The sequence below is a fragment of the Phodopus roborovskii genome, unplaced genomic scaffold (assembly GCF_943737965.1).
Source record: "Phodopus roborovskii unplaced genomic scaffold, PHOROB, whole genome shotgun sequence".
NCBI classification, from domain to species: Eukaryota; Metazoa; Chordata; class Mammalia; order Rodentia; family Cricetidae; genus Phodopus; species Phodopus roborovskii.
In genome coordinates, this window is record NW_026126480.1 from 2,465,757 (window position 1) to 2,491,243 (window position 25,487).

Sequence of the window (25,487 nt, forward strand, 5' to 3'; positions counted from 1 at the left end):
ATAACCTCTGTCTTTGCAAATCTTTAGATGCTAGCTAGGCAGGTAGGAGAGTGACACGGATTCAATGAGCATTGCAGCTGAACTGTGGACAGGACTTTTGAAAACATCAGGTGCTTAGGATTCTGAAGAAAGGGTGGGATTTAAACAGGAATTTCCTCTACTGATTCAGGAAGTGTGTGTGTGTGTGTGTGTGTGTGTGTGTGTGTGTGTGTGTGTGTGTGTGTGTTGGGGGAGTTAGACATCACATGTGACAAAGTCATAAGAGAAACAGATGGCTGGGAATTTCATCTTGAAACATGAATTTTAGCCCAACTTTTTTCTTTTTTTGAGATACCAGTCTCTCTCGGTAGCCCTGGTTGTGCTGGAACTTAAAATATATAGAACCAGGCTGTTTCTGCCTACCAAGTACTAGGATTAAAGACATGCCACTACACCTGACTTTCTAGTCGAAATCTTTAAAACCCAGCAATGTAAAATGTACCCTTCCGGGTTAAGTACATAGAGAATAGTGTTCAGACAAATTATACTTCATTCAAGACACTTATTCTTAATATTTCACTATAGCCATATGACACCATTAACAAAACTGAGTAGGAATTCACTTGCTCCTTGTGAGATAAGATACCACTTAATAAGCTTGTTTAATCCTTATACTCTGTATTTAAGGTAAATATAATGGTGTTTGCTCTGTACATTAGAAAACAGAAGTCTGGGAAAATGAAGTAATGTGTTATGTTCTACAGCTTGTATGTGCTGGGACAGCACGGCAAACTGCCTAACTGGAAATCAAGACTTTTGTTTTGTTTGGTGAAAGTGATGGTGTTTCTGTTGGTAGTGCTAGACAAGTGCTCCATCGCTAAGCTGCTTGCTAACCCCCATGCTTGCTTTCTGACACTAGGTCTGGCTATTTAGGTCATGGTCCTCCTGACACAGCCTTCAGAGTGCTAGGCTTACAAGACTGTTCTGCACGGCCTCAGACAGGCATTTACCATCATGGCTGTACATGAAAGAATAAGGGGAAGTTTTGCTTGAAGAGAATCGATACACACCTGTGTGGCCCATTCCTTCCTTTGGTTCATCTGTACCAGTGTTTCTTTGATTATTCGCTTTCTAGCATCTTCTAGAGTGATTTTATACTGTTCTTTAAAAAGAAATTACAAGCCTTAGTGGGGCTAATCGAAGGTAAAACTGTGATGTTTATAAATTTTACTTTTCATGACCCTCTTCCCTCTCTACACACATCTCACCCCATCCCCAAATTCTCAAGAATATTATTTTTATGAAACATTTAGTTCAGAAGAAATGCCCCAATTATTTGCTAACATCTTAGTTTGAATTATCTAAGGTCTCTGAGGATGTTTGTATTTTCAAAGGATTCTCTCTGCAGAGGAGGAATTTGGAGCAATACTTGTATAGCAGTATTGGATCACTCTGGATTAGGTGGTTTTGATTTCACAGCAGGTATATACAGACTTAATCATCTGTTTGAGCCTCATGGTGTACATCCGACTCTAACTAACTAGATTACCAACATTTCCGGCATATGGTTTCTTATGCAAGGAAGACACAGTGAGGATGGGGTGGATGGGCTGGAGGCAGCTGACATCAGAATGCACTGAGCATCTAGCAAGGCAGGGGACAGAGATAAGGTACAGGGCTCCTATCCTCCAGGATTTTCTTTTCTTTTAAAAAAAAAAAAAAAAAAAGATTTGTTTGTGAATAAGTCTACATGTTGGTACATATGTGGAGGTCAGAGCATAGCTCTGGGAAGTCAGAACACTTCCACCTTGTTTTTGAAGCAGGATCTCTTGTTTCTGCCACTGTGCATAGGAGGCAATCCTCCTGCCTCAGCCTCTCTTCTCCCAGTAAGAATGCTAGGATTACAAATGCATGTCCCAGCATCCAGGTTTTTAAGAAGGTCCCAGGGATCAAACCCAAGTCCCAGGTTTGTATGGCTTCTACGCACTGGGCCATTTCTCCAGTTCTATTTATTAATGATGGAGTAAAGGTGCAACGCTTAAGCCTTCAGAGGTGTTAAGGGGTCACATAACCAGTGCTCCTTTGAAATGAAAATGGAGTACAATGGCGTAAGTCTGATTGAGAAAGGGGAGAGAGACAGAGCTGCAAAAGGGAGACCAGTCCTCCCTCCCCCAACAGTTATCAAGCTGCTATTGAAGAAACTGTGAATGCCTCAGTAAGAAAAGGATCATTTCAGGTGGTGATGTGTGTGATAAAATCAAGTCCTCTGTTTCAGATAAGAGGAAGTATTTGGGTAGAGTTTAGACAAGTGGTATACTCAGCAATGAGGCAACGGTACTTCCCCAAAGACTTTAATGTGACAATAGTCAAACTTAGTTGTTCATAATAGCATCTATGATGCATATTTCATCAGTTGTGCTTTGTGTATAACATATGCAAGATGTTGAAAGTCAAGGTGTATTTTCCCATATGGATAACACTGGAAATCATGTTTGCTAGGGTTTTGGACAGATCACAGAGCCTTATTTAACCTTCAAATTAAACAAGTATACCATACTAAGACCCTAACTGCCTTTCATTCAGAGCTCTGTTTCAAAGGGGGAAATTTCTTTTTTTGTTGTTGTTGCATGTGAAGTATTTATTTTATGGAAAAAGGCTTTCCAGAAAAATGTAGCAAATTTTATCTGTGAAGCTTAGATGATCTTTCTAGCCTCTTATACTTTTATTTTTTTTAATGTTTTAAATTGAAATAGAATTTTATCACTTCTCCCTTTGCTTTCCTTTCTCAATCACATCCCAGTTTTCCTCCTCAAACCTTCCTATACTCCCGCTCTCAAGCTGGTAGCCTCTTTTTCTTTGATTATATTTGTTGAATACACAGATGTGTATGTCCATGTAGATACATATGTCCACATATTATACATATACATACATACACACATATATACATATATATGTATATGTATATCCTGCTAAATACATTATTGTTTGTGGTAGGTATATGACTTCAAGACTGACCACTCTGCAATGAACAACCAATAAGGGGGCTCATTCATGGGAGATACTAATTCTCCTTCTCCCAATAGTCAATAGTGGCCTGAAGTTCCTTGTCTAGGGTGGAATCCTGTGAAAGTGGGGGCATTTTCTTAACAGACTGAGGAAGCCACAGCAGAACTATGGGATCTTGGGCTGATGGGAAGGAAATGGCAGGTCTGGTCCTTCAACAGCCAAACTACGGGCACTACTAGGGGACAAGGAAGCAGAGCAAGTTACTCCATCCTCACCTGGACTTTGTATTTTATAGCTCTTTCCCTGTTAGATGAAGAGAGCTGAGAAAGTGAAATGACTCCTGGGTATTTTTGTGTTCCTGTTCTCTTGAACACTGAATGTGGAATCTGCCAGCCACTGGTAGGCAGTGGCCTGAGACTTCAGCCCCTGAGTTTGGCAGCCAATAGTGGCTCTTCAGGAACAACTGAGGTAGAGATCGGAGTGGAGGCAATTATGAGAGGAGAGCTTGACCCAATGTTGGACAGGGGTCAGGACAGGGCCTCTGATAGAGTTGAGCAATATTGTGTGAGGTATAAAGAAGAAAGCTAGGCAGGTTTGGGGAGCTAGTCTAGCTTGACATCTGGAAAGTGAGAAGCGGAGGTCTATGTCGGTCTACACGACATATGCTCATCCCACTGTGTCTTCACTTTCATTGGAGTATCATGACTATTTAACTCTTCCAGTCCATCTCATGGTATGTCTTTCTTTGACTCAGGCCCTAGCCCAACAGGTTAATATTAATTGTTCCTTTAATCTCTAAATTCAGTCATCTCAAAGTTTCTGTGAGTCAGAACTTTAGCTGTAATCTATTTGTCATTCCTAGCATCTGAAAGAACTTGTAAAGCCTGGATAACCAAATATATTCTGAAGGTCTGGTTCCATTGCTCTATTAATACTGAAAAGGGGATGCTAGCATGTTACCTGGTTGTAAACTCCAATAGTATCCTATGGATTGGCCTTTCTTAAAAAAAAAACAGAGTGGAATGCACAGCACAAGGTCTACTGTGAAAATCTCCCAGCTGCCTTTTGTGATTCAGTTGGTGCTTCCTATAGCCGGGACCTTTCCTAACCACTCACTGTTGAAGGCAGCCAAAGAAAGCAGGCGAACCTCCTTGGAGAAATCTGAGACACCACAAGTGGACACTTGAGAGACTGTTGAGTCTGTGCTTCAAGACTGTTGGCTGTTGAACTGTCCTGTGTTTCACAGTCACTTCTGAGAAGCTACCCCCAAACCTTGCAGTCTAATGTGTGTCAGCCAACACTGTACCTTCCAATTGTCCCTGACTCTGCTTTGGTTTCATTGCCCACAGCCTATGGGTGTCTGTGGTGTGGTTCTTTACTTATTTGACCAAGCCTGTTCAATCATGTCCAATCCCTGGGTCTCATTAGCAATCAAGGCTATCCCTCCTATTGCCAGAGAGTTTGTCTAGATTCTTCAGAAGACTGCCTTTCCCCAATCTTGTGGCCCTGCATCTGTAGTTCTTTGATGCAGGGGACACAGTGTTCATTGAAACTGACAATTTTTCCTTTGGCCCTTGGTCCTCAGTACCCATCCATCTCCATGGCACCCAAATCAAGCAATAGTTTTTGGGGTATCTGCCCTTTTGGGCATGGTCTGAGGTGCTACATGCAGATTGATAAACAGAGAGAAGAAGCATGCTCGCTCTTTTGTGTGGTGATGGGAGATCTGATTGCAGATCTCTACCTTATTGTCATTCGTGAGTATTCCCCAAATAAAATTTGATATCCTCTTATTTCAGGCTCTCTTGGACACAATTGCCCTAATGCCTGTACAGCATCTCTGGTTTCTGTGGTATCACAGCTGGGTTTCCTGTTTTGATAATGAATGATTTGGGGAGTGCCCTGGCTTTTTGTCTAATAAATATGGGCCTTCTGCTCATCGTTTTATTGAATTTGAATGAATTCTGTTGCAACTGACCTGACATTTTCTCTGCATTCTCTTTGACCGTGTCAATGTCATTTTGTAAGGAAATGATGAGTTGAGCATGCTGTTCACTCCCTACATTCTTGTACTCTTCCCAATATTCCTTTTCACTGAGTTTTTCAAGGAATAGTTTCTCAGCATCACTTATTTGTATGCGCATTTCTGTTGGAAAGAAAAACAAGGCACATGTCACTTCCATCATCCTTGGAACTATTATACAGTACAGTCAGTTTTCACAGATAAAGTCTGATGCTAAAATGCAATTAATTTGTAAATACTATATGTGCAATTTTAGGAAATCTAAACTATTAAAATTATTAGATGTCCCTCATGACTAACCTAAGTAAAATTAAACTTTCAACTCTAAAGTAGATACATGGCTTAGAACTATGCAAACGACACATTATATATGCCTAGGAACCCACAAACTTAAATCTATGATTGTTTCAACAGGGTCCTCACTTGCTCAAGCCTTCATGTCTTATGATGGATGGCTTTGTGAAAATCAGTTTATTTTAATTTTTTATTTTATGGTGTATGGGTGTTTTGCCTAAATGTATGTCTGTGTACCACATGCATACCCGGTACCCGAGGAGGCCAGATGGCATCAGATCCTGGAGTTATAGGTGATTATAAGCTACAAGTGGGTCCTGGGAATTGAATCTGGGTCCTCTGAAGAACACAGGCTCAACTGCTGAGCCAATTCTCTAGCCCCCTACAATTTAAATAGAGTGGCTTTTCCAAGTCTGGGCAAAAGTGATTTCAAATCCTTTGCAGAAGCTAACCTTCAACTTCTAATTCCCTGTCCTAAATACAAGGATTACAGGAATGCCACCAAGCTCAGTTTTGAGAGTCTTTTTTTTTTTTTTTTTTTTTTTTTTTTTTTTTTGGTAATCAGTCAATTGTTTGATTTGGTCATTGAAATTTCCATTTTTGGCATTTCTTTTGAGAAATGCTAGCATACAGCAGTCAGTAACATGTCTTCTCCCATTTTCCCACATTGTAATACTGCAGGGTGGAAGATGAATTCTCCAATTAAATACCCACAAATACTCAACTATTCAAACCTGAGCGTTTGGGCCTGCCTTGGTGAACTTGCTAAGCACGATTCAGTTCACGGGCCCAAGTATAACATTGCTGAAAGCCTGTGTATGGGAAGCAGAGCTCAGAGTCATGTTCAGTGAACCTCACAGTGGCTTGGCTCACTTCTCACACCGCCTCCTTTGAGTCTCTTCAAGGCAACACTGTACTAATCATCCCTGTAAATCCCACCTTCTTGGACCTGGAAATTAGCTGGTCAGCTCAGTAACTGTTTCTTTACAGGATGCCTTGAGTCCAGAGTTCTAAGGGACCCTGGGCATGGTTTCCCTAGACACATGTAAGACCATAAATCCCCTAAATGGTGTTGGTTAATGTCTTTAAACAGTTATGAAAACCAGATAGGCCACTGTCCTCCCATTTGGCAGACTCCTACTGTTTGAATCTCTGCTACCTTTGGCTCTTGACAGGGAGGACTGACAGATGTCGCTGAAGTTTTGGAGAGAGAGGGATGGAGATGCAAGCTGGCTTACGTTGACTACCCTTTCCCCTTCCTTTCCTACCCAGTTGGATTTTTATCCACTTGAATATGTTCTAGCTAAAAGCTGGGAGGCAAAGGCTCTAGCAGTGCCTCTCAGATCTTCCCGAGCATTAGAGATTCCCCAGGAGCCTTTGAAAAGTGCAGATTCTGCCATCCAGTTACTGACCAGGCCCAGCTCTGCTTAGCTTCCAAGATCAGACTAGATTGGGTGCATTCAGGGTGGTATGGCTGTAGCTCTCCACAGTTGAGGGCTTCTTTAGGGGGTGTGGGTGGGGAAGGACTCAGTTTTCTTTAAGGGCTGGTCAATGGGAGTTTGAACAAGCTCTAGTCTTCTTTCTTGGGAAGGGAAATCACAAGTGTGTGTGTGGGGGGGAGTGCAAACCTGGGAGGACTGGGAAGTGAATGTGATTGGGGTGCATAATGTTGAATTCCCAAATAATCAATAAATATATTTTGTGGAAAAAAATGCAGATGCTGATTCAGAAGGCCTGGGCAGGGCCTGAGACTTGTTGATTCTCAGAAGTTCCCTCATGAGCTACCGAGTATGTTCCACCTCAAAACAAGGTCCTTGCAAGGGTCTGCCTGGCATGCATGTAGCTGTCACAGAAGATCTCTCCTGAGGCAGCTGCTGTCTCACTTTCCATCTCTTCCATAGTCTCTGTGGTTTCCCTCTTCTATAGAAGTTTTACATGATTTGCCTTCCCCCTACTCTAGTAAATCATCCAACTTGGCCCCCATTTAGTACGTATCTTGGTTGTTGGTTTTTGTTGTTGTTGTTTTTTATGTCAACTTGACATGAGCTAGAGTCATTTTGGAAGCAGGAACCTCAATTGAGAAGATGCCCCCATCAGACTAACCTATGGTAAAGCAATTGATGATGGATGTGAAAGTGCCCAGCCCATTGTGGGTAGCATCATCACTGGGTTAGTGGTCCTGAGTGGTATGAGAAGGCAGGCTGAGCAAAGCACCAGGGACAAGTCAGTGAGCAGCATTCTTTCATGGCCTCTACTTCAGGTTCCTGGCATGAGTTCCTGCCCTGACTTCCTTCAGGGAAGGACTGTGAGCTGAGAGCTGTAGGCTATAATAAACACTTTCTTCCACATGCTGCTTTTCATCATCATGTTTTATCACATCCATAGAAACCCTGAGACAGTTTGGCGCCCCTGTGCTCCATGCCTCCATACCAACAGGTGCGCCTCAACTGGAGCCATTGCAAAAGTAACTTAGCCAGAGCAGCTGGGCAGCCATTGTGATGTGATGCCAACTCAAGGGATTATTGTCAAAGGAATTTTGGAACTGTCAGCAAGAAGTGTTGGATGAAAGAACAGGGATAAGAAATGTGCATATCAAAACTATACATGTGCTTTATCAGAAGGGTCATGTGTTTCCAATAGTAAGAGTAGTCTTGTGTTTTCTGCTGCCATCCCCAGAATCATTTTCCTAGTTTCCCTTTCCCTATTCTAAGCTCTCTTTCTCCTATCCAACACAAGGCTTAATTCCATTAGATTGGAGAAGGGGCGTCCATGATGACATTCACTCTGTTATGCCCAAATCTAAAGCCAACAAAGTCCTTCAACAACAGAACTTCATAAAAAAGAACAACCCATCGAGAGAACTCAGAGCTCAGGACACCGTCGGGGTGAGAGGGCAGATGGATTTCATTCCTGGGCTTGCTCATTGCCCTAGTCCTCCTCCTCACATGGCCTCTGCCCACTTCATCCTTCCCTTCTCCTCCCTGAATCCCTGGAAGGATTGTGGCTGTGGTAGAGATGATGTCATCAGAAATATGGTCACAACATTTTGAACACATTGGAAGACGAAGGCATTAAGTCACAAATGAAGGCAATATTCATTATCATTTTCCAAATTCCTGACTCACCTTTCAAGTTTTTCTCCTGGTCTCTTTCAAACTGCCATTTTTCCTTCATTGCTTCTTCCACATCCTCTCTTGACACAGCTGGGACTCCTTCTGACTTCTCCTCAGTCAGTTCTTTTAGGAGGTTCTTTATGTGCCATTTCTGCTCCTCTTTCAGGCGTCTATTCTGCCATAGAAAAACAGTAGTTAAGGACATCTGCTCAACTGTTTACATTGTCTGCCCAGAACACAAGGCATGCACTGAGGCTTGCAAAGTGAGAAGAAACACAATTAACTGCTTCAAGAGCTTACAGGACATGTAAGATTCAAAAACCAAATAAAATCGATCAGTGCAATAGCCACCAATAGAATGCTGCATTTTCAAGAATGTGCCACCAATTTACCAGTTTATCACCCTCCCACAGACTCCATGAACATTTAAACCAAATCTTGGAGCTGATTTTATTTTGAATCTTCTGTCAACCCTGCTCTTCTCTAGTCTTCCTAACTTAGTCATCTACCAAGTGCCAGGCTGTGTGCTGGGCACATGAGTGGGACCATTAACAACACAGGAAACAGTCCGGCTTTTGTGTAAACTCCATTATTCTTTGATTTTTATCACAAATGACCCTATTTCATTCTATTAGGATGGTGGTTATTCCAGACTTTATACTTGAAATAAAAGTCATGTTATTTTTGTGGGTGTCTGATCCATGCTCCTGAGCTGTATATCTAACCAACTTAAAGTTTATTCTTGCCATTGTTGTCTTATTGAGAGAATGAATCACACACCAACCTGCCCTACAGTAATTAACAATGTGAGTCTTTTACAATGAAGTCAATGGCACAAGAAAATGACTTGTATTTGTGAGAAAACACAGGGTCAGCAATATAAGCAACTGTATAGTAAATCGGAAACTTATATAATTCTACTTTTTGAAATTAGTTTATTTGAAAAACTATGTAGAGCAATAAATATAGAACTACATTTCATTACCAACCAATCAATCTCAATTTGTATGATAAAACATCCATGGAGGGAGGACATAGAGCAACAGCTTTGTATGTTTTAGAGATGGACTTGTTATTAATTTTAACCAGATTACTATAAATTAGGATGTTAATTAGAATCCCCAAGAAAGTCACTAAGAAAATAAGATCTACTAACAAAATAATAGTTAAAAGGGCCCACTAGAACAACACAAAACACAGTAATGGAGAAAGAAAAGTCAGAAGAACATGAAACAGAAAACAAAGTGCAAGAGGTGGGTGTAGTGGCACATGCCTGTAATCCCAGCACTTGGACAGGAAAGCGAGAAAAGCGATGTCTTAATCCTGACCTGCTGTGCTTCCCTAACCACACCTGATGTAGGACAGGTACTGACCTGCGGAGAATGTCCCTTTGAAGGCAGCTCAGTCTCCTTCCATGCATTGGATAACACTGTGTGGGACTTCAAATCTATTGACAAGGCCTCTTTTCATTCTCACTATCCACTTGTGCCTGCTTTAATTCTCTTCTTCCTCCTTCTCCTCCTTCTTCTCCTCCTCCTCTTTCTTCTTCTTCTTCATCTTCATCTACTTCTTTTCTGAGATAGGGTTTCTCTGTATTGCTTTGGAGCCTGTCCTGGAATTAGCTCTATAGACCAGGCTGGCCTTGATCTCAGAGATCCTCCTGCCTCTGCCTCCCCAGTGCTGGAATCAATGGAGTACACCTGGCCACCTGCTTTAATTCTTATCACAAGTACTGACCATTGTAACAACATCAGAGTCACAGGCATATCTCTAGAAGCATGTCAAGTGCCACAGGTCAGTGTGGAATGGACAGAGGCTCTCATTTTATAAGAGGGAAACTGAGGCCATACCAATTTTTCCAGAAAGGTATCACTAGAAAGTTGTATAGTCAGGATGCAAACTCAGAACTCTGACATCAGATTCCACAAAAATGTAAAGATACAGCTTTTAAGAACAAAACTGAAGCCTGGTATGATGCACATGTATAATGCCAGCATTCAGGAGACTGGGTCAGAATTATAAGTTCAAGGCTAGGCTGGGTGGTAGAGTGTGATTCTGTATGGGGTAGGAGATAAACAAAATAGCCAAATAAAACAGTTAACTGTGGAAGTTCCCAGACCACAGAAAGTCAATCAGTGAAGAAAGTATGTCTTGGCTCTCCTTGTGACTGTGATGTCACAAGGTAAAACTTTGGCTCATTATCATTTTCTGCTTACAGATATTATTTCTATATCATCTTAAAATATTAATATGATTATCCAGCATTCCCTTGCTATTAATCTAGTTTTAAAACATTTTAATTATGTATAAATGCATGTATGTATGTGTGAATATATGTATGTATGTACATGCATGGACAAATGGCACAGAGCATATGTAGAGATCAGAGATTTGTAAGAGTTGGTCAACCTGTCCATCATGTGGCTTCTGTGGATCAAACTTGGGTTGCAAAGCTTGGTAGCAGGTGCTTTCTGGTGACCCTTAACCCCACTTTTACAAAATAATCTTTAAGTATGCCATTAGTAATTTTAACAATTGGGATTATATCGTTCTAAGTGCATTTACTCATGAACATTCTGGGAAAAGCTGAAACTAAAGATTCAGAGATGAAAAACAGAGAAGTAGTGTTTTACCATTTGGATAAACAAGAAGTCCAAAGGTGAATGTCATTTCTAGAGGGTCCGCCCTCATGGGCTAAGAACCATGATTGACCTGACTTCCATTGGCATCCTCCATACCATGGGAACAGTAGTGCCTGCTTGCCTCACATGTATGTAGAAACCTAATAAATTATAAGCCAGGCAATTCCAAGCACTGAAGGTACATTCCGTCATGACTCGCCATTGTTTGGGCACGCATGCTCAGTGCCTGCCTACTGTCAAGTTGCACTTACCCTGTCTTGGTACCTCTGATTCTTGTCCCTCAGTTTCTTGATCTGAAACATGAATCGCTCCACTGCATTTTCCTTTATCTCACGACTGAGAAGAAACAAAGATGTGTGGCTTAGTTACCTCAGGGAAAGGTAATGAGGCTACATTTTAACTTTAAATTAAATTACCAAATATCTCCTCTGTGACAGTTTGTCAGGCTTTTGTTTGCTTGTCTTTGAATTGGGGGTCTCACTATGTAGCCCTGGTTGACCTGGAACTCACTGTGTAGACCATGTTGGCCTTGAACTTGGAGAGATCCTGCCCCGGCTCCTGAGTGCTGGGATCTAAGGAGAGCTGGTGTTTCTCAACTTTTTAATTCATTAAAATATGTATTGGGAGAATATTAAGCCTTTAGAGAAGCATTCCTGTTTTTACTTCATAGATATAATTTATGTTGTAATTCTCTATAATCCAGTTTAAAGAAAACCCAGGAAGGAGCATACAGAAAACATGCTTTCTGTATCTTATCCGGAGATGCATCTAGAGTTCTAAAAGCATTCAGACAAAACAACAACAACAAACAAACAAAAAGCCAAGATTGTCTGGAGGCAAGCACGTCTTGAACTACTAGAGTAGTCATGCTTGTTAGTGTGTGTTCTTTTCTAAGGATTAAAGCTTCCTCATCACAAATCATTATTTTCTAGCATCCAGTAGGTATTTGTTGACCATCTGTCCATGTGAGAAACAGAGCAGGAAGGCTCAGGTACAGGGAATAGAAGGCTGTTTCAAGCGCTGTGCATGTGGTGTTGGTATCCTAGCATTATGCTGACCCTACCCCCTGACAGCTGGCAGGGTATGCACACGGGCATTCAGGCAGCGATTTAGACAGCTTAAAGGGCCCTGTGTTCTGTGGCTAGTTCACTCGTTGTGTGGCTGTGTAAGGACTCTACACATGTGCAAGCTTCCCCTTTTAAGCGAACACCTCCTGCCTGTTCTCCCCTTCTTCCTCCTCCCCTCTTCTCTTCATCCCGTCCCTCACCCCTTTCCCCACTTCCAACTCTGTTCCCCAGTTAGCCAACGGCTATCCCTCCAAAAAACACAACAGTTTTGTGGTTCGTGTTTCATCGCCCGCAGCCGCAATTGAAGAAAAGTAACAATATCCCGTATTTCTGGAAGAGAGTAAATCTTGGAACTCTTAAGTCTTGAGCTTGAAGATTGAAGTAAGGCTTCAGTCTCACTTTACCCAAACTCCTGTTTTAGTTAAAAATAAAGCACACAGTTTTAAATCTTGCTTTTTACCATTTCTTGCCTCCTTGGTCACAGGCAATTCAAATCTCAGAACCTAAAATTCCAAGCTGTCAGATAAAGAAGTCACACTCATCTCTATGCATTGTTATGGGGAATAAATTAAGAAATCACACATGAAGGGTGCATTCAGAGTGCTCATAAATTCTTGTTGGATCTGACATACTATCAGCACTTTCCCCAAAATCTCATTCATATTTATGACCTTGTATACTTTAGGGGAGAGAAAACTAAGGCTCCTTCCTTCCACAAGATGAGAAAATGTGAAATAAAGTTAACAAATCATACAGTGGTCCTGCACAAAAAGATGCCCTGCTTTCCCATTTCCTGCATAGTGCACATAACTGCTTTTGGCCTTAGCTTACTCTTCTGTGGAAAAGATTAGGGATGGTAAGATGCCCGGCTGACATGCTTGATGCCAAAATTGATTCTAAGACCACACTCATACACTTGTGCCCCCCCACACACATACACGCTAAATGAATGTCTAAAAACATCAAAGGATATGAGCTCCATTCTACCCTATAGGAAAAAGAAAGCCTATGACTAAATAAAGTTTTTACTTCTGATAAGGGAAGTAATTTCTCTACAACCCTGTTCCCTGGTGTGTATGTGTGCTTACATGTATCTGTGCTTGCGATTATGTGCGTGCGTGCGTGTGTGTGTGTGTGTGTGTGTGTGTGTGTGTGTGTGTGTGTATGTGTGTGTGTGTGAGCACCAGAAACCAGGGTTAGAAACTAGGATCTCATTCATACTACACAAATGTTTGGACACTGAGCTATACCTCCAGCTTTCTAGCTCTCATTTTTATGGGTAAAAAATGAAAATATTATAAAAAATTATCTGAACTGCTCAGCGTACTCTCATGATTTTTGTAAGACGGGGAATAGACTTGACTAGGGTGACTCCATGGCTATAGCTAAGAACCACAACCACCCCAACCCACGTCCTGCTAAGATACTAAAAATGTTCTTTGTTCATCTGAAATTCTAATTCAATTACTCAACTTGTATTTTTATTTGTTTCATTCAAACACACCTGCAGCTTCTATCCTCTGAGCACTTAGGAGCAAATGACTGAGGGCTTGCTGTCCTGCTTATCCTGGGTGAACAGTGTTGATGACTGATAGATACTACTAGCCTAAATTCTTAGAGAATTCCCAACTGTTTTCCGCTTCCCTGACCCACTTGTGGAAGTCATGGCAACTGCAGGTTTAACTGACTTTCCTTGATTTTCTGAAGAGGTGGGTTTACCTGGAAACATTGAAACTTAACTTCAGAACTCCACACTCTTGGCTGTCACATGTAATTGTCTTTGTTCTTTTCTAATTCTTTCCCTTTTTATATGTTCCCCCACCAATGCCTTGGCATCATATATCATGCCGAGGGCAGAAAAGCAGGTAGAATGATAAACACATACATATGACAGTGATTTTCTTGTTTTCAAGAACTTGCTCTGTAGATCAAGCTGGCTTGAACTCAGAGATCCATCTGCCTCTGCCTCCAGAGTGCTGGGACTAAAGGCATATGCCACCATGTCTGTCTTTTACAGTGATCTTAAAAGGGTCCAGCACTATTATAAAGCATAGTGGTTTTATGTGCTATCTCCTTCCCATAGAGTTAAATGTATACAGATTTCCCCTTCTGTGCACTATCAGTGAAACTTTGAGGATGAAGACAGACTTTAAAAAGATTTATTCATTTTAATTTTATATATATGGGTATTTTGCCTGCAAGCAGCATGTCTGTACAACACTTGTGAGCCTGACAACCATGGAGACCAGAAGGAGGGGTCAGATTGCCTGGAACTAGAGTTACAGATGGTTGTAAGCCACTGTATGGGTGCTAGAAATAAAACCTGGGTTCTCTTAACCTCCAGAGTCATCTCTTTCAGACCTAAGAAAATTAAATTTCTAAAGTACTGTATATTTCATCCAGGGTGTATTTAAAAAATAGTGTGTAGAAATGAACAGTTTGAAACTAAGTAAACATATCATTTTATTAATCTAACAAATCAGAAGACAAATTTGAATTTCAAAATTTTCTATACTTTTCTATATTTTCTTTTAAGAACCCATAATCACACCCAAACTACTTTTATTGTAGAAAGCCAAAGGAAAAGTGTAAGGGAGAAAATTAAAAAAATGATCACTAGAAGCCATCACTTTATGGCATCTCCTGAATCAGCTTTTCAAAGAGTAACACCCCAGGGAGGCTCACAACCTTAATTGTTTTGCAATAGAGTCCCTGTATGTATGGGACTGCCTGGTCCAGAGGCAGGGCTGCTTTCGCAGTGGGGGGGGGGGGGAAGTACATGATTCCTGGCAGGCATTTCAACACTCAGCTGAGCGCTTTAAATTTCTATTTCCTACACTGATAGGCAAAGCAGTATCTTAGTTTTAACTCCATGAGTGAGATTCACCAGTGATTATTACTCAAAAAATAAACTCTGAGTTTACACTATGTGCCAGCTGTGTTGGGCATTGTGCAGACATAAAATTCAGTGTTCAGAATTTGTTGAAGAAGAAATCACTCCCCAGTGTTTTCTTTCATTTCAGGTCTAAGTGTTTAAACTACCTACTCCATATGAAAACCTACAAATTACCCATTCAAATAAACTTTGGTTTCAAAATCTTTATTGGTATTTTCTATTTTTTAGATCTACAACCATATACACACCCACTTCTCTGCCCATTTCTATACCCAATGCAGGAAAACCAGATATAAAGAAGAAAATAAGGATCATTGCTCAGAGATGATAGCTATGTGTATTTATCAGAGTTAGTTAGAATCTGTTCTATAAACACGGCCACAAAAATCTCATCGTCTTATTGTCCTTGGATAACATTTTTGAAGTTCAGCTGCTCAGAGACCATGAATCACTATCTACTGTGCGCTTACAGCTTTATTGTGACATGAGACAGAATGAGAAATACAAGATGCTGCCTGGGCAGTCCTTCCTTAGATGGTGAAAGAAGGTGATGTGGCTACCTGCCATGTGACAAAAAGTTCTTTTGCAGGGAACACCCAGAATAAGCAAAGGGTCATTAGCAGAGTGTGCGCCAGCAAGCTGTTGGCTGTTATTGTACATGGAATTATTTATTTCATTTTTAACAAATTACAGCGAACACAGGCATGGGGATAGTCATTTTATGTCAATCACAAGTTCATGAGAAATTTCTAGCATTTCTCTTTGTGTAAACATCTGTAAAAGAGGGAAAAGACTAGCTTGTGTTGACCACAAGGAGAGAGAGCTGCAACTGAATGTCACCCCAGAACCACAGAGCATGTGAAAGGCCAGGCTGTGTTCAGAGTCCGACTTCACTGCTTGCAGGAGATCTCAGTTACATGAGGATGGTGCCTTGTCATTATTTAAGGGTACCTTGAGCAATGGGTGCAACAGCTCGTCCTAGGGGTTGTTTCTTTGTTAGAACTCTGACCCCCTTGTTCTCTGCCTTCTAAATAGGATGAGTCTAAATGAGAGTCTCTGGAGAAGACAATTTTCTTCAAATAGACTTAGTCTCCAGTATCACAGCCTCCCCCCCCCTCCACTTTCAACCTTGGATTCCTCCAATAGATGAATCCTTTTCCTAATCTCAGTGTTCTGCTTGCACTGGCCCTTACACCAGCGGAGCCCGCCCTCTGTCCTTCATTCTGATGTCTGCTATTCTCTGAAAATGATAATGCCTTTTCACCGCCTGGTGTCTCTCCATAAGCCACTTTATTCCACTCCTCCCTCCACAGCTGTCTTCCTCCAGAGAGCAACTCACATGGCTTTTGCAAACTCTCTGATTAGGTCAAGTCCTTTCTTTCCTCTCTTCATGTCCCCCCATGCTTCATCACAGAAGGGACCATGTGGTCCTGCTCACTGCTGCACTTATTGTACATGAGAAACACACAAATATTTGTTGAGTGAAAACATGAATGATTTCATTCTTATTTGGAAATTTACTAACACTTTTCCATGAATTCCATAAAAATTACACATTAGAACACCTATCCGGTGCCAAAACTTGATGTTCACAAGCTCTCAAGAGGCTATTTGTTGAAATAAAATATCTCCAGCTCCTGGGAGTGAGACATCATGAAATGCTCTCATTATTAAAAATAATTCTTAAGCCAGGAGTTATGGCACATGCCTGTAATTCCAGAACTTAAGAGACAGAGGCAGAAAGATCGTCACTGTAGTAGGAAGATAGTCTCAAGTTCAAGGACAAACAAGGTAGATAGTGACTGAGAATGACAGCTAAGGCTGTCATCTCGCTTACACACACACACACACACACACACACACACACACACACACACACACACATACACCTCTAAACTGCTTAGATTTGACATGTAGTTATTTAGAAATAATATAAGCTGGACTATCTAAGAAATAGGAAAATGAAGGGAAATGCCCTCTCCCACTCTCAGTTTACACTATTCCACAATGTGTTTTCAGAGGTGAGCCAGCACACTGTTGTCTATATAGAAAAGGACACAAGACAGTGGACGGAGTCAAACATCATCAAGAAGTATCATTGAATGGATTCTGCTTGGCCCATGCACACAGCACAACAGTATAACGTCTCTAATCCATCACAATTTTCTTGGCAGTGCTTAGCTGTATCCATGGGCAGTCACTTGTCTTAACAATGACTATGTGCCTACAGGGGGGCATTTTCAAATTCAGAATGCAGACTTACTGATAGTCTAGAAGTGCTTCACTGAAAGGTAGCTTCATGTCTTTTGGTGGTCCGTCTTGCACTTCCCTTTTACCGCCTTTTGCTGAGCTGTCCATAATTGTGCTTGGCCACTAAGAATATACCTGAAAAGCGAACAAACCCAAGAAAAGTGAACCAGCTTCATCTTGGCCCCTCTGCTTGTGCTGATTCTCAAAAACCACCACTGGAGTTATTCTGTCCTGGCTGCTTCTTGTCCCCAGATCTATAATCATCCACAAGGCTGGAGAACTGTAAAGCCGTTCTTAATGTCATTAAAGTCATTCTTAATGACCAAAGGCCTGAGTTCCTTTCCCTCTTTATTCCCCACAGTGTTCAGCAATGTACGCTATGTGTTGCAGCAGCTCAATAAAGGTCTATTTAAAAAATCCCACAAAAGATCGAAAGATTGTAAGAGCCAGGGGTCTGGGGAACTGGAACAAAATAGTGTCTTCTGGACATGGCAGGCCCACTGCAAGGAACTGCAACAGATGCGATTGCCTACAAAGATTGAGTTAGTCAATATTCTAGCATGGGTTGTAGAGATATTCATGACCCCTCACCCCAGATATGGCACTCTTGACAGTTAATGGCTACGAGGGAACTCAGTAGATTATAAGAAAAAAAGAGGATATTGAAGTTGGGGGATGGGAGTAAGAGGGCAGGGGTGCGCCATGGAGAAGTTGTGAGTATAATATGATCAAAATGTATTTTATGTATTATAAGCAAAGAATAAAAAATATATTTTTAAAAAGGTTCTTAAGAATCAATATGCAAGGACTTGAAAGAATTGTGTTCAGGCCGGGCATTGGTAGCACTTTTGTCCCAGCACTAGGGAAGCAGAGGCAGGTGGATCTCTGTGAATTTGAGTCCAGCCTGGCCTACAGAGCTAGTTATTTCCAGGACAGACTCCAAAACCACAGAGAAACCCTGTCTCAAACACACACACACACACACACACACACACACACACACACACACACAAAAGAAAGAAAAAGAAAAAAGAACTGTGTTTATATGAATCACAAATAGAAGCACACTTTGAAATATTTCTTAGACACCTAAGAGATTTACAAATGCAAATAACTATAATGATGTTTTCATAAGCAGTAAATTCCCTTTATATGAAATAATTAAATTATTAATAATATGTTTTTCTTTATTTATTCTTCTCTCATATATTAGGTCCTGACCACAGTTTCCCCTCTCTCCTCTCCTCCCAGCCTCTCCCCAACCTCCCTTCTCTGCTCCTCCTTCAGAAAAGGAAAGGCCTCCCAGGGATATTAACTAAACATAGAATAACAAGTTACAATAAGACTAGGCACATCCCCTCAGATTAAGGCTGGACAAGGCAACCTAGGAGGAGAAAAAGGGTCCCAAAAGCAGGTGAAAGAATCAGAGACAGCCCCTGCTCCCACTTTATAAGAAATAAATTATTGATAAAGTTTGTTAAAAGGGAAAAGCAAGACTCACTACTGGTCAGTGTTGGAATGAAGCAGGATACTTCATGGGTTTGACTTAGGTGCCGAAGTGCAGTTTTCAGAATATAGCTTTCCCTAGGAGATTTTATTTTTTTAAATCTAGTTTCCAGTTCTCTCCTAAGATCAATGGCCCATCCTCGTCATTAATGCATCTGTAGTTTGCTACGGTAAGAAACACAATGAGACTTGTTTGCATGGTTGGAACTGTTTACAGTGAGCCTGTGCTAATTCTTGGGCATCACTCTTTCTCTCCCTAAAGAGACTAGGGCCTCATCCAGCCCACCACTTTGGCAGCCATAACAGGCTGCAGGAAAGACCCAGCAAGACATAGGCCCCTGACTTAGCAAAATGTGCTGAGTCCTTGATCTTGCCTAACCTTGCCCTAATCACAGGAAGCAAATACCGGATACTCTCCATATGGCAACCAAATCAGAAGTTAGCTGTTGGGCTCTGGGTGTGCTTTACTGGTAACAGTGGAATGCACGGGTCGGCCTGTAGGTACAGTAACCTTTCTGCAGCTGCAGGTGACCAATCAACTTGGGACAGTCTGCCCAAGCCCAGAGCTGTACAAATCCTGAGACTGTTACTATGCACCTGGAGGACCCACAGACACTCCCCTTGCTCTACCTCGCTCTGCCCCACTGCTGCTTGGGGTCCCTCCTACTCTACCGCTGTGGTGAGCTAGGTAATCAAATATGTAAAGCACTTGCATAGTGTCTCACATATAAGAAGCATAATAAGCTATATGTCTCTCTTCAGTTATAGATATATCTTTCTTTAAATTTCAGGCAACTGTACAGCAAAAGGGGGGGTCTGTGTGCTACAGATTCCAATCCATAGGGCTCACCAATGACTTGGGTCATCAAATTGGCAGTCTATGTTGATCTATATGGGTTGTCTAGATCCACAGTGGGAAAACACTCTAAAACGTAAACATGTTACTCTCTATAGACTTTCTGATCATGCACCCAGACTTACAGCCATGCTTTCTTCCTATCTGAGAGTTCTTTAGACAAGTATACATCCAGGTAAAAGAAAGATTTATTAACATAGTGTTCTTTTTTTTTTTTTTTTTTTTTTTTTTTGAGATAAGGGCTCACTTTGTAGACTTAGCCTGTCTGGAACCTGGAGAGTCCTCCTGCCTCAGCCTCTTGGGTGTTGATATTACAAAATGTGCATATTACTATGCTCACCCTCTTAAATATGACAATCACAACAATTCAATAAGCTCCACACCAAAAATTATAGCAACATAGTTCATGGAAAACTATAAGCTAAGAAAAATCTGTTCTCCTTGTTTCCAATGCTATGTTGAATTTTTATATCATTTTCTACTTTAGAATATAAATTTTTATCTTTATACAAAAAGCATGCTATTGTTTCATTTTAAAACAGTAACTTACTGTTCAGTTCTTTTCTTACTCTACTGTATTTTATTTAAAAATTGAAACAAATGTCAAGACTAACCTCTCTTTGTGAGTCATATGGAAAAGATCAAGTGTTATGGTCTCCTCCAGCATTCCCCATCTGGTGCTGGAGAAAACATGGCCTCATCTTGTTCAATTACCTCAGTTACATGGCTGTTACGTTTTTAACTCTCTGAATGCATAATTAGTTATTTAACTGCCATTTACCACAAAGGATTTTAATAAAATATGAGTGAAAATGTCAAGCCACTAAAGCATGAATGATTCATGCATAAACAGTACCGTGTCTGTCATTGTTTGAAGGCTTTCAAGAAAATTAGCAAGACAAGTGGATTGCTAATAACAGTGCCTCAAAAGGTGCTTTTGCATTTGATGATGCTCTGCAAACAGTGAGGATATTCATAAACATAATCATTGACCTTTTGAGGGTTTCTACCTCAGCAAAGGGCAGAAGACTAGTCACAAAGTAAATGTTATCTCCGGGAAGGCTTCCTGCAGTATATATAGTTCCTAACAAACGCATATCTAACCTGTTTTCTCCTGCAGTATAGTTCCTGACAAATGCATATCTAACCTGTTTCCAGTAACTGCAGATGTGCTGCTTTGTGGAGGGGATGCTAGCTGGTTGTTAGGTGTATGACAAAGAAGAAGCAAGTTGGAAACTCAAGAGTTATGGGGAGATGCACACTGCAGAGGACCTTACACAAAACAGGGAGCAACCTGAAAGTTCACCAGAGTTATTCGAGAGCCACGCTCTCTGATGGGCATCCAGGAAGTGACATCTGATGAGTATCCAGGATGAGACACCTCTCATGCATTCGTGAGCTCTTGCTTGTCTTTGTGGAGTTTGGACAGCTTGGTTCATAAAGACTTGGGCCTCCAGGCTCTCCTGAGCCTGGAATTTCCTCTCTTACTGTTGTTTTCCTTGTCAGAAAGTGTTTCAAAATAACATTCCCCCAAGTGCTTCTCCTTGAAAAATAAAGCTTATGTAGTAAAAGCAGACATATGATTATCTTCTAACTGACCGCTATCCCACAATGCTTTGGCTTTGTAAAATCACCTCTAGACACAGAGTACATGCTGTCAACACAGTCTCAGGGGTGGGGCTGACACCTGGAGACACACTTCCTCTCATTGTCTTGTTTCTGTCCTAACACCTTTCTTGGCTAGTCCTTAACTTTCTTGGCTAGTTCTCCATCAACATGGATTGAAATGAAAGATATGGACCTAATATTATTGGCAATGACAAAAGTTCTGAGTGAGAGTCTACTGAGAGAGAAAACATGTAATTAAAAGATTATTGGTTAAATATGACAGTTGTTATAGTGTTTAATTTTCAAGGAAAGAAATGGATAAGCAGAAGCAACATGATTTTCTTTTTTGTTGTTGTAACTTACTCCCTTCTATTTCCACAGCTAAATCTTATAGATTCCCCTCCTTAGGCTCCTCCCCTTCCAAGAAAGAATTTGTCAACAAGAATGACCTTATAGAAATGTACATTTCATCATGTCATACCCTTTCAGCCAGGCATTCAGTTTTGCAAGCAACATTTGCTTTTTTTTATTTGTTTATTTATTTATTATGTACACAGTGTCCTGTCTGCATGTATGCCTGCAAGCTAGAAGAGAGCACTACATCTCATTACAGATGGTTGTGAGTCACCATGCCATTGCTTGGAATTAAACTCAGTACCTCTGGAAGTGCTATTAACCGCTCCAGCCCCCAGCAACCCTTTCAAATCTCCTTAATTAAAGGGGCAGGGTGGGGAGGCTGTTTTGGAGACAATTCTGGCCCAGCCAGCAGCTCTATACTTGTGTCAACTCAAAAATAGCAGCAGTACCAGTAGGGACAACCCAGAGTATTTCCTTTCAGGAGCCCTGTTTAAAAAAAGAGCCATTAAACAGGCACAGAACTCATTGTAACAGTGGTTGCAAGGCAATACACATATTAAAAATATTCATAGTACTCACATAACTATAGTTCATTTAGTGTTGAAAAGTGACACTTCAGCAAGCCCATGTCTTTGGGAATTCAAGAATATGTGCTGGCCCATGAGTCAGTTACATCCTGGATGTTCAGTAAACACTGATGGGAATGAGTGGCCTGTAAATATACAGTATTTACTTCCTTTACCAATGACCTTCCTTTATTGCTAACAACATGTAGGCTCTAAAATTGTTAAGTAAAATTGTTTAAGTTTATTTTTAAAAATTACTAGTTTGCATGGGTATGCATGTTTGATGCACATGTATGTTTGCATGTGTGTAGACTTGTGTGGGAGCTTGTGCATATGTACGTGTATGGAGGCTGGAGTTTGACAATGGGTGTCTTGTTCAGTTGCTCTCTGACTTATATATTGAGGCAGGGTCTCCTACTTGAACCTATAGCTTGCTAATTTAGCTAGCCAGCTAGCCAGTGTATTCTGGGATCTGCATTTGTCTCAGATATGCCTGCCTACCCAACATTTTTCTGTGTAGGGTTCTTTTTGCTCACATAGCAAATATTTTACACATTGAGTCATCTGAGTTATCTCCCCATCTCCAAATGTCTTTGGAGTTCAAATGTTCACTTATGTTAGAAATACTTTTTGACATAAAAAGGTTTATTCTGTCTCACTAGAATTCATTATGAACAGAATTATATATGAACTCTAGCATATTCCCCCCCCAACAGGGTTTCTCTGTATTGCTTTGGAGCCTGTCCTGATACTTGCTCTGTAGATCAGGCTAGCCTCGAACTCACAGAGGCACCTGCCTCTGCTTCCCAAGTGCTGGGATTAAAGGTGTGTGCCACCAACACCTGGCTCACTCTAGCATTTTTTAAAAACCTGAATTACTTAAATCTTGCTAGAAGTGGTAATATTATCTAAAAGTTGCTTTAAAAAAGTCATACCTCTTTTTCATATAGACTATATGTACATAATTACAAATACTGTAAACATGCAAAGTTTATCCAGTTTAGAAAAGCACCATTAAAGCCATTTGTTCAGATCCCAATAAAATCTAGATGATTGAGCCATCACATATCTTATGGTGGCTGATGTGATGTGTAGTCTTTTCTTTCTTACTTTGCAGGAAATCAAATTCAGGGCTTCACCAGTGCTAAGCAAGCTCCCAGATCTCCCCACCCCCTTCCCCAAACTTTTATTTTCCTTACTGTTAATATTTAGTCATTGGTACATTTTTTTGAACCGCAGTTCCAAAATTCTTCTAGATCCTAAACTTCAGCATGATCTCATTCAGGATTCCTGATAAACTGAGAGAAACACACTATCCTAACTTCTCTAGTCAGCAGAACTACATTTTCCCCAATGCCCCCTGTTCCTTGATTTTAATGCCCCCACAGGCAAAGAATATCAAGTGAGTAAGTAATCTCTCATAAACATAAAAGCATAATCATAATGGAAATGCACATGCACTGCTTTCATGGTAGTGAATACAAGGGGCACAAGCTGGGGTCAGGGCTTAGAGTTCCATGCAAGGAAATCTGTGAGCAAGCATCATGTACTTCGGTGAATGTCCAGACTTAGCAAATTCTTACTCACCTTCACAGAAATAAATCTTTCCCCTCCTTCCTCCTCCCTTCTCTTCCTCCTCTCCCTCCTCCTATTTCTCTTCTTCCCCCTCCCCCTCCCCCCTTTTTCTTAGACAGGGCATTCTTCCCTATCTCCTTGCCACTTCACCTCAAATCAGAAGGTGATTATAGGGTAAAGAAAAGATGAGGAAATAAACAAGGTACTTGTCTTAGTTGGAATTAACTGTCAACTTGATCCAGCCTGGAGTTGGATTCTGATTCAAGAATTTTACAGGTTGTATTGGTGGTATGTGGAGGGTTATCTTGTTAATTGATTTGGAGGGCCCAGCCCACTATGGATGGTGTCATTCTTTGTGGTAGTTGTGGGCTATACAACAACAACAACAAAAACCCAAAACAACAATAACAACAACAAAAAAACTAGCTATGCATAACTATGTGAGCCAGTAAGCAGCCTTTCTCCATGGTTCCTGCTGTGACTTCCCTCTACCATGTAAGCTGAAATAAACCCTTTGCTTCCCTAATGAAACTGGAACAGTGACATAAAAATCCAAGACATTCATTAAATGAAGAAATCATGTGTTCTCTCTTGAAGGCTGTTGTAGCCTCAGGGAAAGGAACTAAAATCTATGGATTCCCTGTGAACGCAGGGGATGGTCTTGCTGTGCTGGACCAGGCACAGTCATTGAGAAAGATCCCAAGGGGGTGTATAAAGCCTTTAATCAACAGCATTCTCCAGCTTGGAAACACACCAGAAGGAACATCAAGTGAATCCCCGTTTCTCCACTAAGTTTCTTAACTTCAGCCCAGTTTCTGGTCCTGTGTGACCCTCCGTGTCTTTCTACACCTTTTGTATCTCTTTTCAGAATTATTAAGAAGACTTAATGCTTTGAGGAAATTGTGGAGTGATAAACTGTTGCATAAAAGAGAGGCATGGCCGCAGTCCTCTTATTCTGTGAGGTCAAGATTCTAAGACATCAAAGGGGTTGTGAAGCAGTGTGGGGGGGGGGTGCCCAAGACTCAGAATAGTACCACGGATGCTGTTTAGCCCCTCCTCTCCCCCCCTCCCCACACCAACCTACACACCCAAAAGGAAACAGTATAAATTAATCAAAGAAGGGATGAACAAGACTGGAACAGAACAATTGTCACATGTGACAAAAGTACAAATTGCTTATTTCTGGCATTTGCCATTTAATATTTTCTTTCCCACCTGCAAAGACCCTTAGGTACCTGAAACTGCCCCTACTTGGATAAAGGGGGATCACTGTATCTGAAGGCTGAGCATCTACTGAGTTATCCGCAGCGTGAAGACACCTGGAGGTCACAAACCTTTAAGTTTAGGGTGGCCCAAACCAGGCGGGTATCCCTGTCTTCAGGGTGGTGAAAGAGGGGTGAGTCTAGGACCCCTCTCAACAGTTCCTAACCGCCCAGGAACAACGTCCGGAGGGGAAAGCCAGTGGGCGCGATCCCAAGCCCATCTCGCGTCACCGCAAACCAACAGGAGAGGGGTCGGGTGTAGTGGGGGGAGGGTTCCTATAGAGTCCCTGGAACAGAATAGAAGAAGTCAGAGGTCACGAAAGGTTGGCAGCTTTCTGCCGACATCCTCTCCACCGCTTTCGGGTGCGAATCTCAGGCTGCCAGGTGGTGGTTCTCGCTCAAGTTCAAACAGCCCAAGGCACTCTCCAATCTCCCTCCAGGATCCCTTCCCTCCTCCCAGGTATTCTCACTCACACTCTCACCC

The 25,487-nt window shown here is 41.3% G+C and overlaps 1 protein-coding gene and 1 long non-coding RNA gene across 2 annotated transcripts in view; both read right to left on the reverse strand.

Annotated features, from left to right (window-relative positions):
- Positions 1–17,381, reverse strand: part of Ccdc83 (coiled-coil domain containing 83) — a 36,199-nt gene extending 18,818 nt beyond the window's left edge. Inside the window, exons 1-5 of the mRNA XM_051192003.1 lie at positions 17,287–17,381; positions 11,312–11,396; positions 8,431–8,593; positions 4,967–5,134; positions 1,050–1,141 (exon numbers count right to left, since the gene is read on the reverse strand). Coding sequence (XP_051047960.1) covers positions 1,050–1,141; positions 4,967–5,134; positions 8,431–8,593; positions 11,312–11,396; positions 17,287–17,381 — 603 coding nt within the window. The remainder of the gene's footprint in view (positions 1–1,049; positions 1,142–4,966; positions 5,135–8,430; positions 8,594–11,311; positions 11,397–17,286) is intronic.
- A 1,484-nt stretch (positions 17,382–18,865) lies between these two features.
- LOC127227642 (uncharacterized) lies at positions 18,866–25,212 on the reverse strand. The gene is made up of 2 exons (XR_007835007.1): positions 25,076–25,212; positions 18,866–18,944 (listed from the first exon to the last, which is right to left on the reverse strand). It is a non-coding gene; the product is annotated as an uncharacterized LOC127227642 (long non-coding RNA).
- Between the last annotated feature and the right edge of the window lie 275 nt (positions 25,213–25,487).